The sequence below is a fragment of the Andrographis paniculata genome, unplaced genomic scaffold (genome assembly GCF_009805555.1).
Source record: "Andrographis paniculata isolate CXL003 unplaced genomic scaffold, ASM980555v1 Contig82END, whole genome shotgun sequence".
NCBI classification, from domain to species: Eukaryota; Viridiplantae; Streptophyta; class Magnoliopsida; order Lamiales; family Acanthaceae; genus Andrographis; species Andrographis paniculata.
The window spans coordinates 3827102-3842265 of NW_026137620.1; the positions used below are offsets into that span (position 1 = coordinate 3827102).

Consider the following 15164-nt stretch of genomic DNA (forward strand, 5'->3'; position numbering starts at 1 on the left):
TCAATTCCATTCTTTACCAAACATCCTTCATAAGCAAGAAATTGAGATCAATTCGATTTTTTTTATATTCTTATTTATAATTATTATATTTATCATTTTTACCAAATAAAAAACAAAAGTTGACCGAATATAAATTTTTAGTGATAGCAATTTTCGTACTTTTTGCTACGAACTTGTGAGTGGTGACCAACCATAGAAGTGGTATAAAAGAGCATTATTCTAGTAGTGAATTTTGAAACCGAATGATAATATCTACTAACAGTTGGAAATTGGAATGTGTTATGAACAACGATGATAAAGTTGTGTGAAGGCAGATGATGAGATGAAATCAGAGCTGTTGTGGCACTGTGTTCCATAATTCTCTTTGATAACCGATTACATTAGTAGAATTAACACTTCATCTCATCTACCGCTGAAAACTCCGCTGAAAATTTGGCCGTTCCCTCCCAGAGAAGCTTCCCATTCGACGGAAGACATTCTGATCCGCGACAGCGCAACCACCACCTCCCGCATCTCCGGCCTGTCTATCGCCTCTTCGCTCAGGCACCATCTTGCAACCTCAGCCATCTGCATATATATATATATATACATGCAATGCCAACGGATTAGACATTATGTTGATTAGCTATAATCTGTTCGATTAATTTTTTTTATTTTATAATAAGATTAATTTATTGTAGTGATCAACAAATTATAACTTGTAAGCAAGTAAATTTAAACATTATAAAAAGCAAAGTTTTGGTTTAAGTTTTTAACACATTTAAAGCTCAAAACCATATAACAAGAAGAAAACAAAATTTAAGCATGACAAAAAAAGTTGCGGCGGCTGAATTTAAAATTCAGTATTGTACTGAGTAACACATAGTGTGCTACAAGACAGTACATGCTGTTACCATAAACAACACACAATATACTTTAATACAACACTCTTTCTGATATAACACATACTATATAATTATCAACTAACAACACATGCTTTTATTACAAACAACACATGTATATAATAAAGACGTGTGTTGTTTCTATATTTTACGTGTCAAAATCAACATGGTGCTGATTTTTCAAATTCAACATCCTAACCATTCCTAGAAAAGTTTAGACAGTAAAAAGAAGTAGATTTTTAAAAACAATACAATTTAAAATTCATAATAATTTAAACATTACGAAAGCAACATATCAATCTTCGAAAATGATAATTTTTATATATATATTTTTAATTAAGCATCTATGTAGCGTTGTTAAAGGTGAAGAAGTCTAAGTCTAAGTCATGGATGGATCACCACCTTATATGCATCCTCCAGCGGATAATTGCCTTTCAAATTTCCATCCACAACCGATTCCACCGCAGACTCCGGATCTTCGCTGTTGAAGATACCGTTTATCTGTTTGTCCATCCATCGGAAATTCATGCATGTTCATCAATCATCAATCATCGATCAATCATTAATACTACTTACTATGGTGATGAGTGATTTCATCCTATTGGGCTGCTGGTTGTCGCGGATGAGCGCGCGGTGCCCCGTTATCAGCTCTCCAAGTACCACCCCGAATGCAAACACGTCGGTCTTCACAGTCACCTGAAGTTCTTTCACCGACCTGCACTAAACAAAACCATCATCATCATGGTCATTACAATGTCAAATGATTCAAATCCTTACTCGGGAGGAAGATATCCAGGGGTTCCCACTAGCCGTGTTGCTATCAGCTCGTCTTCATTACTTCTCCCTACAAGCTTCGCCAATCCGAAATCTGCAACCTGTGGAACCGATTGCACATTTCACATTTGTTGAGATACTACTTATGTTAGGACACAGTTTAATTTTTTTTTGCAGCTACATACCTTGGCTCCAAGCCCTTGATCGAGGAGGATGTTCGATGTTTTGATATCCCGGTGAACGTATCGCGCTTTCGTGTGGTCGTGAATGTACTCGATCCCCCTCGCCGCATCAAGTGCCACTTGTGTTCTTGCACTCCAAGTCAGAGGCTGGTGTCCTAATTCCATACTTTGAAATCTAATAACATTTTCTCCGGCTAATTCACGAAAGATTTGTAATTTTGATTGCGGTTTGTACCTTTGAGCAACGGATCGTGAAGATGTTCGCTGAGGGAACCGTTGGGGACGAACTCATAAACCAAGTAAAGGTGATCGTCACCAGAGGCATAACCCAACAGCTCCACCTATATACATCCAAATGAATTTAAAGATGTAAATCATGTCTTATAAATGATATTGTTAAAATATGAAACTGAAATTCTCTATTGCAATAATAAAAATACGTACATATTTATAGTGATATGAAAAATTGTTTAAATAAGACAAGAATTCTACGAATCTCTTAAATAAGACAACTACCATAAATATAATATATTGCTTCTAAATATATTTTGACACCCCTCCTCAAACTCAGGATATGATTGAAACAAACTTGAGTTTGTTAGAAGTGACCGAAAAAGATATAGTCGAGATCTTCCATGTACGAATTTAAATTCGACAAGATTGACTGAAGGTGATGTAGCCGTTCACTGGATCACAGTCAGAAGCAGAACTCTCAAGACCGTTAAACTTGGAAACACGACTTGCTCGTTATCAGGACTCGCTCACTCTATAGAGCTAGAGTCGAAAACAGGACTCGCTCGCTCACAATAGAACTAGAGTCGAAAACAGGACTCCCTCACTCTCAATAGAGTTAGAGTTGAAAACAGGACTCTCAACGACGTTAGAGTCAAAATTAGACTTTGTCAGTGGAGTAGTAGAGACGGAGACAATATGAAAATAACAGCATCATCGTGGATAGTAGCAAATATATTAATAAAATATAAAAATATATACAGGATAAAACAGTTTTATGGAGGTACCCGGAGAGGATTTGGCTCTGATAACATGTTAGAATATGAAACTGAAATTCTCTATTGCAATAATAAGAATACGTACATATTATAGTGATATGCAAATCGTATAAATAAGACAAGAATTCTACGAATCTCTTAAATAAGACAACTACCATAAATATAATATATTATTTCTAAATATATTTTAACAGATGTAAATTACCGTCTCATCTAAAAGCTTAAACTTTTAGGGATACGCATCATATATTTATTTATCTACAAATGAGAGTCAACCAATGCGCCCCCCCTCACGGATAAGGGGGAACTTGCCCGTGGATAACAACAAACAAGGAATGGTGGAACTCGAAATCTAAGGCTCTAACATCATGTAACAATGTCCAAAAATCGAAGGGATACGAGTTTCTTACCACATTGATATGATGTATCTTGCACAACACCTTGAGCTCGGCAAGAAACTCCTTCGTCTTGTTCGATCTCATCTTCTTGATCGCAACTTCCTGAAATGGCAAGCGACGATTTATAAAAACGACGACTCTCTGCCCACAGACGAGTTGCGAAACTAGCTAGCTAGCTAGCTACCTCACCTGCTCTCCTATCACTCCATAGTACACGCTTCCGTATCCTCCCTGCCCGATTTTCCTCGCTTCGTCAAAGTCTCTCGTCGCCTCTGAAATCTCTTCAATGCTGTACAACAACGGTTTCTCCGAATCGAAACCAGCAACATCTGCTAGAATTTAAAAATCCATCTCTGAGCTAACAAAATTGTAAGAATTACGCAACTGTTCTTACCCTGTTGAATCTGCAAAGAGTGTGACTTGGTGCTTATGTTCTTCGAAAGAGCTTTCGGATCATCCTCAAGTTTTCGCTTTCTCATCTTTCTCCGAAGAAAAACCGTGACCATTGTGCACACGGAGAGTGCGGTGATAATCGATAGTAAGATGACCATTAGCATCCATTTGTGCACGACCTTCTTTGCAGCTGTAGCCGAGCAGAGCAAGAAAAAATTTGGCAACTTTAATGTTAAAATATATTTAGAAGCAATATATTATATTTATGGTAGTTATCTTATTTAAGAGATTCGTAGATTTTTTATCTTATTTATTTAGACGATTTATATACCACTATAAATATGTACATATTCTTATGATTAAAACAGAGAATTTCAATTTTATATTCTAACATTTAACAAGCAAGAAATGATCAAACGGCTAACAATCCACCTCACCTTTTTTGGGATGCAATTCCATTGGAACATAGAGCAGCCATCCAGCTTCGATAAACGAAGGATTTGGCGCCAAGTATTCGTTCAAGGCTTCGATTTGATCTTCTTGAGCCGAGAGTAGGTTCGCAATGGAGGAGATGGTGTCGTGAGCCTCGACTGTGTAAGTCACAACGATTCGAGAATTAGTGTTATTCAGACAGCCACACAGTAGATGCAGGATTTTGTCCTCTCCAGCAGTTAAGTTTGTGTCTGCGCCGCCGTCCCAAACTTGACCGCTGAAGTTGCGGGTCGACACATCAGAGAAGGTGTCGCCTATTTCTGGGGTGTAGACCACATCGTAGAAGTATGCAGCCGTGCCGTTGATGTTCTTACAGGAGCAGTTCACAGGTACCAGGTAGTCCTGTCTGCCGGCATGCTGTAGTGTTTTGATTGCTGATGCATTAATTGCGTAGGAGGCGGCGATTTCAGCCTGATCGAAGCCATTGCGCTGGTAGAGAAGCGCGTCGCACGACTTGATCTTGTCCGAGCACAGGAAAGGATACGTACCTTTTTCGGATGCTGACGATGAAATAATGGCGAAGATGCCGGCGAGAAGAAGAAGAAAAACAGGGGTGTGTTCCGGACAAGACATCATGTAAAAACTGGAAGCTTTGGAAAGAAAGAAAGAAAGCCATGGTAAGAGATTGGAGGAATATAAGGACATGAAATGCCTGAACTTGCACTTGTCTTACATGTTTGTTTCTTGCTCCTATCAGGCATTGTTTGTAATATGCAAAGTTTCTTAAATGTTGTTAACAAATCTATTACCAGAAGAATGCATTACATCAACATCTACCAAATAATGCATTACATCAACATCTACCAAATATTTACTAATTATCACTTTTGTCTTATATTTATTTCCCTGTTAAAATATATTATATACATTTACAAAAGTCTATTTATTTCCTTTAGCCGCGTGTGACGTTCACGCCACACGCGATCACGTACGGTGAAATGATATAAATAGCGACTTTTGCAAACATGTATGATATATTTTACCAGCGAGACAAAAAGTGATAACGAGGTATACATTGAGATATTTTTTTGTCATTTTCCCTTATGTAAATTACTTTAATATGCATCATATGAAATATAAATTAACAACTTAAATAACATAATATAAATATAATATATGAATTAACAATTTATAACAATTATTTAATGTAACATACTAAAATTGAATTTAACATGTAAAATATATATATATATATATACATATTAATGATATCCTGTTGTTGAATAATAATATATAATTAAATTAGCAAGCAAAAAGTGAACCCACAGATTTTAGTTCCTATGAAAGAGGAATAGCAGGAAGAGACCATTTCTTATTGCCGGCTGGCTGAGAAAACAAGGGAAGGGACCGACCAGGCCAGCTCAGGGCGGCTATAATCTAATCTGTACTATATACTTCCTCCTACGTTCCAGCACTACTTTTTGTACGTTTTATTTTTAGCGTTTCTTTTTTTTAAGTATTACTACATTTTGATAGTTTTTTCATTTATTGTCTTTTTTTTAATTGATTCTATAAATTATAATTAGAATGACGAAAGAGAAAAACTGTGTAAATATTAAAAAAAAAATTGCATAAAAACTATAATATCTGAAATTAAAAATAATAAGAAAAATTTTTGGACCGAATATCTATATAATAAGGAATCGGGTCCAACCTAACCCACTTCCAGGTTTTACAAAAATTCAATTAATGATGTCCGTAAAGAATGACCTGGTGGGATAGGGTTTGGACTTGTGACCGTGAGGGAGGTCATGGGTTCAAACCCCCGACGCCATTTGCAGGATATTAGGCTCAACCGAGATGAGTTCAAACCCCCTCCCATGCAAATTAAGGTATCTCCCTTTTCACAAAAAAAAAAAAAAAACTAATTTGATTTTAATACAATGTTGCAACTACAAGAATTCAAATAAGTTAGAAATTTTAAAAATAGTAAAAAATTAATAAGTAGCTAATGTGATATTTTGTTAAAAAAATATATTTAATGTGATTTTTGTAAAGATTGAATAATATCTTATAGATAAAACTTGGTTTATTTACTTTTTACTTGTGTTTAGTATTTGGGTGAAATAATTATTGAATATCATTGTATTGAAAAAGAACATCTTTTTTATAGAAAAATTAATGTTGCAAATAAATCAACTGAATAAGTAAATAAAGTGGACGGAGGCACCGAGCCTTATTGTAGTTACGTACTTACAGAGATAGCTAAACATATTCCATATTTAAAAATTATATTTAAACAATGAAAATTTTTGAATTAACATTCCAATTCGCATGTTAAAATATATATTTGACTTGAGGAAGTGATTTGGTTAGAACTGATGGGACAAATACACACGCTATCTGAGTATGAATTATCCTCATTGTATGAGTCTAGTAGGAAACAATAACAATAGAATAATCATGCTGAAAAAAGTAATGCAATCAATCAACAATGACACAAGTAATTTTACGTGAAAAACCTGCTCGATGTAAGGAGTAAAAATCACGGGACCGAAGTCCACAAAATCGCCACTATAATAAAAAAGGGTAAAATCGTTCAACACTAAAATCAACCAAAGTTCCAACTCACAAGATATAACACCAATCTTGTTAACAAAATATGAGTGAAATAGAAAACTCACAAACAACACCCTTCCGTTCAGACCAAAATACTCGATGATCCAAACGTCTAATCATGATCTCCACCGTTTCATTATTTACCCTACGACATCCCCACCAACATACTCAAATTACAGTATGATCCAACAGTTAGATCTTCCGATTCGAAATCAACACCGAAACTGGTCCGACAGAATCCGGGAAGAAACAGAGTTCTCTGTTCGTGTCTATATCAGAAGCTCTAGTGTTCCGATTCCAATCTCCACCGTCCAGAATATAGAACTATGAGTAAAAAATCTTTTGGATAAATTTGGGAACGATCCGACAGTTGGAATTTGTAGATCGAAGTTTTACGGAAACTGCGTAAAGGATGAGCAAAGTGGTGACTACAACTTTTTTATACACTCTCAAATTCTAATCCACTCAATATCAAAATTATGCCTAGGTTGATTCTCCATATGTGAAGTTACCGAAATCCATCTACATTAAGGAAAAAAATAAGTCAACAAATTCCCCCTTTTCCAACTATATGGAGCAATCCTGAATTCTGAGCGACTATGTAGAGATATTCATCATACCGACGATCAATCTACAAATCTCAAGCTTCTCGCTTAGTAAAGCTTTCCACATCATGTCTGCGTCATTATCATATGTATGAACATTTCTAAGTTCAATCAATTTATCATTGATAACATCTCTTATCCAATGATAATGCACATCAACATGTTTTTATCTACCGTGAAAAGTAGAATTCTTTCCCAAATGAATAGCGCTTTGATTATCAAAAAGTACTACGTACCTTTCTTGCTTAAACCCAAGCTCATCCATAAATTTCTTTATCCACAACCACTCTTTACAAGCTTTAGTCGATGCAATATACTCTGTTTCAGTTGTAAATAGTGCAACACATCTTTGCAACCTTGATTTCCAAGACACAACACCATCGGAAAAGGTTATCAGGTATCCTGAGATGGATTTTCTAGTATCCACATCAGCTGCTATGTCTGAATTCGTGTAGCCAACTAACAAAGGTTGCATACCATCATATGTAAGCTTTGAACTAGAACTGCCACGTAGATATCTCAATATCCACTTCACTGCATTTCAATGCTCATTTCCTGGATTAGACATGTAGCAACTGACAACGCCAACTGAATAAGCTATATCTGATCTCGTGCATACCATCGCACACATCAAATTTCCAACGGCTGAAGCATAAGGAATTTTTTCATCATTTCTTTCTCTTAATCGGTGGAAGGACTATGGTGAGCACCAAGCTTATAGTGAGTAGTAAGAGGAGAACTAACCACTTTAGCTTTGCTCAAATTGAACCTCTCAAGAATTTTCTCAATATATGATCCTTGAGATGTGTTGAACGTTACTTTAACATTGTAGGTGTCGTGGGAGATGTGGCCAAGGTACACACGGGGTTGTTATATTTAAAAGACTCGGCACTCATTTGGTGGAGGCGTAGGAGTGAACTCGCCCAAGATGGCGAGGCCATCACGACATGGGCAATATTCAAGTCCAAACTCAAGATGTAGTTTGAACCAATAAGGGCCGAGAACGAGGCAAGGGCCAAAATATGATGGTTGACACATCGAGAAGGACATTTGAAGGAGTACATTGATGAGCATGTCAACCTAATACTTGAAATTCCGTCAATGACGCGAGAAGATGGCTTATTTGGGTTTACCGATGGGTTAAGGCCGTGGGCTAAGGAGCAGGTCGTGGATAAGTGCCCGGAAACCATGAATGATTGGGCTAAGGAGCGGGTCGTGGATAAGTGCCCGGAAACCATGAATGAGGCGATGAAGTATGCTTCGCTATTGATTGAGTTCCAACCGAGAGAACCAAAAAAGAAGGATGATGAGAGGAGAATGATCTCATACAAAAGTGGAGGAGACACACCGAGATTCACCCCATGACCACACCGACCCGAAGGTGAACGCCAAGCACCTCGGGCTACGATAAGGGACTTTTCCAAACTGGGACCAAGGTACGAAGGTTGTTTTATTTGTCAATCAATCAAATATTTTGTGAGGAATTGTCCGAATCGATCGAGCGTTGCGATGGTGACCGAGGATATTAACCCGGAAGAAGAACGGGTGGGATGCATGAAAAAAGAGGATGATGATGATAAACATCGGGGATGGATGTACATTAGTGTCAAGGTAAAGGGATGCTTGTACTTGTGTCTACTCGACCCAGGGGCGGATGCGAATTACATGAGCAAAAAGATAGCTCGCGAGCTAGGTTTACAATGAGAGCTGTTGGATAGCCGATTCAAAGGAGTGAATAGTGCATGGACTCCGTTGACGGGAGTGGCGAGGAATGTGCCAATCCGAGTCGGAGATTGGAGAGGTACGGTAAATTTCAATATTGCTTCTATTGATGACTATTGTGTGTTCTTCGGCATGAGGTTCATCGAGCGAACCAAATTAGCAATGATACCGCATGTGGACAAGTACATTATCATGGAAGAAAATGTGTTGTGTGTAACATAACCGTGTACCGAGAAAAAGAGTAGACGCCAAAACAACTCAAGAGAGGGTTGAGGAAAGGAGACCCGACATTTGCGGCTATCATTAGCGATGAGGACCTTCCGGGCGAGGAAGATAAAGAGGCCATGATGCCCCATAAAGAGTTGGAAGGTATTCTCAAGGAATTTGAGGATGTGATGCCACATGAAATACCGAAGGGCTTACCTCCCCGACGAGCGGTCGCCCATGCCCTCGACTTGGTGGAGAATGCAAAACCGGTGTCCCGACCGCCGTACCGAATGTCACCCGATGAGTTGACCGAATTAAAGAAACAATTAGGAGAACTATTGGAAGCAAGGTTCATCGTCCCGTTGAAAAGCCCCTTTGGTGCACCGGTGCTTTTCCAACGGAAGAAGAACGGGAATCTCTGCATGTGCAATGACTATCAGGCGTTGAAAAAATTGATGGTGAGGAATAAGTACCCGGTGCCACTCGTTGCTGACTTGTTCGACCAGTTGCAACAGGCAAAGGTGTTATCGAACCTTGACCTATGGAAGGACTACTATCAAGTCCGGATTCGGGAGAGCAATAAGCCAAAGACGACAATAACCACGAGGTACGGTTCATACGAGTTTAAAGTTATGCCTTTCGGACTAACGAATGCCCCAGAAATATTTTGCACATTGATGCAAGAGGTGTTACAAGACTTCTTGGATGAATTCGTGGTGGTATACTTAGATGATATCGCATCTATAGCCGGAGTATGACGGACCATGTTGAATACTTGCGAAGGGTATTCCGAGCCTTACAAGAGAATCAATTATATGTCTGGAGTGACAAGTGCGAGTTCGAGATGGACGAGGTTGGATTCTTAGGGCACATCATGGGCAACGGGAAGATTCATATGGAGTTGGGAAAGATTAAGGCGATCGTGAAATGGGAAGCGCCTAAATCTCCTACGGAGGTACGATCATTCCTTGGTTTAAGTAACTACTATAGGCGGTTCGTCAAGGGCTACTCAGCAATAGCGGTACCTTTGACCAACTTGTTGCGGAAGGAGCTAAAGTGGGAGTGGACGCCGGAGTGCCAAGCGGACTTTGACACTTTAAATGAGGCAATACGAAAGAGCCGGTACTCGCACTTCCTGATCACCAAACCGTTTGAGGTGATGACGGATGCCTCGGACCTCGCCGTTGGGGGAGTTCCTTATGCAAGATGGACACCCGGTGGCTTACGAGCGCCACAAATTGTCAGACGTGGGGAAATAGTGGCTGATACATGAGAAAGAAATGCTTGCGGTTGTGCATTTCTTGGGAATATGGGCACATTACCTCAAGGTGAGCGTTCCCTTTACTAACGTGACGGATAACTAGACGGTAAGCTACTTCCAATCTCAAAAGAAGTTAATGGGTAAACAAGCGAAATGGCTTGATTTTCTTGCACAATTAAAGTTCAAGATTGAGTACCGACCCGGGAAAACTAACGTAGTGGCGGACGTTTTGAGTTGGAAGGTGGCGGCCATCCATTCGGTAGAAAGAGATATTGTAAACCGGATACGGCAAGGGCTTGTTCACAACAAGTTCACGCATGCCGTGTTGGAGTTAGTGGAGGAGGGAAAGATGAAGAAATACTCGTTGGAGGACGGATTGGTTGTGACAAAAGGATATCGGATGTATGTAGCGGATACGGAAAGCATTAGACGAGACATCCTACGAGAATGTCACGATTCAAATTACACGGGACACCCGGATATGCAACTAACCTTAGCATTGTTGCGAGATCGATATTATTGGACGAGGATGAAGGACGTGGAGGAGTATGTTCGAACGTGTCTTGTGTGCCAACAAGACAAAGTCGATAAGCAACCACCGGCGGGGTTACTCTAACCCTTGTCAATTCTGGAACGAATGTGGAAGTGTGTGTCCATGGACTACATTATCGGCTTCCCGAAGTCCAATGGATAAACAAGCATTTTGGCAGTGGTCGATCGGTTCTCAAAGTATGCCGAGTTCATCCCGGAGCCAAAGAAGCGTATGGAGGAGGTGATGGAAAAACTCTTCATGGAGCACGTCATTAAGTATTGGAGGCTACCGACAAGCATCGTGAGTGATCGAGACTCAAGATTCACTGGGCGATTTTGGACGGAGTTGTTCCGTTTGTTGGGGTTGGAGTTGAAAGTGTCCACGACCATGCACCCGCAAACAGATGGCCAAACGGAGTGAGTCAATCAAGTCTTGGAGGTGTACCTACGACATTACATGATGATAAACCAACTAGATTGGGCTAAACTACTCGATGTGGCACAATTTTATTTTAACTTGTAGAAAAACGAGAGTACCGGGAAGAGCCCGTTCGAGATCGTACTTGGTTTCCAACCTACGACTTCGAAAGACCTGGTAGGGATATACAAAGGACCAAGTTCACCGGCATTCCCCACTTCGCCAAGGGTTGGCAAGATCGGGCGGAGGTGGTGTGACTATATTTGGAAGAGTCCCAAAGGCGGATGAAAAAATGGGCGTACTGGAAGCGAATGTTCCGAGAATTCAAGGAAGGAGACTTAGTATTGGTGAAACTCTACCAACACGGGCGTGTGCGAGGTGTCCACAAGGAGTTGATGAGGCGTTACGAAGGCCCGTTTCCAATCGTGAAGAAAGTAGACGATGTGGCATACAAGGTGGAGCTACCCGATGGTTTGTCCCAACTTCACCTAGTATTCCATGTTAGCATTCTCAAGCCCTACTACATGGATAAACGAGACTCGAGTCCAAATGTATCAACGAGAGCACCACCCGGGATGCGGACGGCATACGACAAAGTGGCCGAGGAGATATTGGCAGATCGCCTAGTACGCCATAAGAACCGTCCACCTTTGATGGAATACTTAGTAAGATGGCGAGGATTCCCCGAGGCAGAGATGAGTTGGGAGCCGGCGTAGAAACTTTGGCAATTAGAGAACTTAGTGCATGAGTTTGAGGCATTGAGGACAATGCCTTCATCAAGTGGGGGAGAATATCCTGGACCGAGTCTGTGACCGACGATGACTGAGAATAATCCAAAACCTGGAGGCTCACTTAGAAGAATCCGGAACCTTGTGGAACATTGTAGATAAAACTAGAGCTTGTTCATTAATGAGGTATTTGGAGTTGGTTGTTGGTTAATGGTAGATGGTAGTTGGTAGATAGTGGCTAATCTTAGCCGTCGGATTGATTCGATCTTGACCGCCCATTTCACAATGGACTTGTATAAATAGATGCTTGTACTTCATTTGTAAATCACCAAGTTGAGAGCAATAACAAGTCTTTCCCTCACTACTTCCGCTCTCTACGATTCTTGAGTGTTCTTAAGCGTGTTCTTGAGTGTTCTTGAAAGAGTTCGAGGAAAGACGGCACTAGCAACCTCTAAGTGTCCGGAAGTTGCTAGACCACACGGAAGGTGTTCGAGGAACAACCGGATGGTCCATGACACTTGGAAGCCGTCGGTGCCATCTAGATAATTTTTTCCCTGATCGTCGCCATCACATCCGCCCTCGACCCTGGGTAAAGCCTACTCGATGTTCGACCAGTGACCCAAAGAACCGAACCCGTTCGACCTGAAAATTTTTAGGTTCGGGTTTGGGTATTTCAGGTTTGTAAAAAATCGGGTCGACCCGAACCCGAAACAAAAAAATTTTGTGTCGTATTTCCGGTTGACCTAAAATTTTTATTATTATTATTATTTTAATTTATAGTATTTATATTATATAAAAAATAAAAATAAAAATAAATTTTTTTAGGATAGTTTAATTTTTTAAGTTTTCAGGTCTTTTCCATGTCTAGTTCGTGTCGAGTTTGTTCGGGTTTCGGGTGACCTGAAACTGATTCAGATCAACCTGAACCCGACCTGAAAGAATTCGTGTCGTGTTCGGGTCTAGGGTTTCAGGTCAAATTTTTGGTTCGGGTCGACAATTTTTTTTGTTATCCCCATGGCTCAACCCGACATGAACAGGACCCGAAAATACGAATTGACACCCCTACGCCCAGACCCATATCCGAGCGCCGCCACGCCGACATTGTCTGTCATTCACACTTCCGGTGTCAAGTACCCCAGCTACCATTACCCTTCAATTGCTTCAGATTTGATTATGAGGATGCATTAATCAGCTCTTCGATTTTTCTAACATGCCTCAGAAAATCAAAAGCCGATCCAAAGATTCAAATCAAATCTACTATCGCCGCTGCAATCAGCCCCGTTGGCATGCTCACACCGTTGTTTGCAGCATTGCAGCTGGAGCCTTCTCCTGAAAAGACGATATATGAGTATGGAGATGAAATCATCCACGTTCTCCATCAACTTATACTCTAATACCACTTGTTGAATTTAACCTCCCATGATCGACTAGCTACGGTTGCTCGGCCGTCCTCTTGCAGTTTTCAATTTGAGTTGTTCTTTCCTTCATATTACATCCGATCGAAAGAAGTATATATATAGGATGTATTGACATATGTATATATATACATATTAATATTGAGGTGATGTGTGGAGGGAATAAATGAAGAGGAAGAAATACTGATACTGCAATGTATTAATATTATTACTGCTTGATCGTAGCCAGCCATCCATCCACACTCGACCCCGGGTGACGTCGGCTTGATGTTCGACCGCCGACCTCAACTGCTGCACCTATGCGCCCAGACTCATATTCGAGCACTGCTACGCCACCGTCATCTTTGTCCTTTACACTTCCGGTGTCAAGTACCCCAACTACTATCACCCTTCGGTTCCTTTAGATATGATTATGAGAATGTATTCCAACATGCCTCGGAAAATCGAACACCGATCTAGAGATTCAAATCAAATGTACTATCGCCGCCGTACGTGGAGATGAACTCAGCCATGTTCTCCATCAACCAGATGCTCTAATACCACTTGTTGAATCTGACCTCCCAAGGTCGACTAGACTACGCTGCTGCTGCTCGGCCGTCCTCTTGCAACTTTCAATCTGAGTAGTTCTTTCCTTCAGACTATATCCAATTGAACAAAGTGTGTGTGTATATATATATATATATTAATTTTGAGATGACATGTTGAAGGAAGAAATGAAAAGGAAGAATGACTGATACTGCAATGTATTAATATTATTACTGCTAAAAATTTAAACTTATTGAATACACATGTACGTACGTTATTATTAGACATACCAAATCAGATAAAATTGTGTAAGCTAGAAAAAGAAACTTGAATGACCCAAAATAGATAGACTCCAATTAATTATCTCTAAATTTGCGACTAAAAAAAGACTACATGCATAATACCAAGTCAACGAGGACTTAGTCGACTTTGCGACTAGGATTATTTATTTATCAGATTTGGTTAAATATATACGCAGTCAACTTATGGCAGGATTATTTCCAATATGTTGTCTAGAAGGCCCTTGGGAAAATGTACCGCATGCACTACCAGAAAAATATTCAATTGTCGCGATATATTTGTCGCGGAAAGTATATCATTCTGCGACAAATTTAATAAATTGTCATGGAAATGTTGCGAAATTAGTTCCGCGCTAGATTCTCCGTGACAATGGATATTGTCGCGGAACGTTGCAACAAACCTTCTGCGACAATGCTAAAATGCATTAATGACATCTTGTCGCGGAAGGTTGCAACAAAATTAATCAACTATATTGTAAGTTTGATGTCTCCTTGTCCCACGAGTTGGATCTGCCTAACGATAATGAAACAATACTACTTTCATGTGACGATGGAGATCGTATGAAAACTCAATAATCTCATCAATTATTCCGTAGTACTCCATGGAGTTTTCAGAACCAACGTCGGTAATCACAGACACACCATAGCGTTGCGAATCTTTACCAACTCCCCGGTTGTATGTACTAAAGGAGAATCCATTTATTTTATACTCTTTATAATATGTAGCCTTATTAGATATACTTGTTGCTAAGGCTCGTATCATT

The 15164-nt window shown here is 39.8% G+C and overlaps 3 protein-coding genes across 3 annotated transcripts; 2 read left to right on the top strand and 1 right to left on the bottom strand.

The window, feature by feature from the left end:
* Positions 1–402: 402 nt before the first annotated feature.
* LOC127241508 (lysM domain receptor-like kinase 3) lies at positions 403–4703 on the bottom strand. Its single transcript, XM_051260599.1, has 10 exons — positions 4076–4703; positions 3628–3828; positions 3435–3577; positions 3258–3347; positions 2073–2178; positions 1841–1992; positions 1659–1756; positions 1458–1596; positions 1284–1382; positions 403–567 (listed from the first exon to the last, which is right to left on the bottom strand). The coding sequence occupies exons 1-10, from the start codon at positions 4701–4703 to the stop codon at positions 403–405; spliced, it is 1821 nt and encodes a 606-aa protein (XP_051116556.1).
* Positions 4704–9977: 5274 nt separating this feature from the next.
* Positions 9978–10496, top strand: LOC127241352 (uncharacterized mitochondrial protein AtMg00860-like). The gene has a single exon (XM_051260362.1). The coding sequence runs from the start codon at positions 9978–9980 to the stop codon at positions 10494–10496; it is 519 nt and encodes a 172-aa protein (XP_051116319.1).
* Positions 10497–10620: 124 nt separating this feature from the next.
* LOC127241353 (uncharacterized) lies at positions 10621–11436 on the top strand. Its single transcript, XM_051260363.1, has 2 exons — positions 10621–10933; positions 11195–11436. The coding sequence occupies exons 1-2, from the start codon at positions 10621–10623 to the stop codon at positions 11434–11436; spliced, it is 555 nt and encodes a 184-aa protein (XP_051116320.1).
* The last annotated feature ends 3728 nt before the right edge of the window (positions 11437–15164 follow it).

Bases quoted from the DNA above. Each gene is read 5' to 3' on its own strand.
- LOC127241508 (XM_051260599.1), bottom strand. From the start codon at position 4,703: ATGTCTTGTCCGGAACACACCCCTGTTTTTCTTCTTCTTCTCGCCGGC. The intron at 3,348-3,434 runs GTGAGGTAGCTA...TTGCCATTTCAG, and splicing joins ATGGAGTGATAGGAGAGCAG to GAAGTTGCGATCAAGAAGAT. The intron at 568-1,283 runs GTGGTGATCCAT...ATATATATGCAG, and splicing joins CGCTGGAGGATGCATATAAG to ATGGCTGAGGTTGCAAGATG.
- LOC127241352 (XM_051260362.1), top strand. From the start codon at position 9,978: ATGACGGACCATGTTGAATACTTGCGAAGGGTATTCCGAGCCTTACAA.
- LOC127241353 (XM_051260363.1), top strand. From the start codon at position 10,621: ATGGGTAAACAAGCGAAATGGCTTGATTTTCTTGCACAATTAAAGTTC. The intron at 10,934-11,194 runs GTCACGATTCAA...GCATTTTGGCAG, and splicing joins ACGAGACATCCTACGAGAAT to TGGTCGATCGGTTCTCAAAG.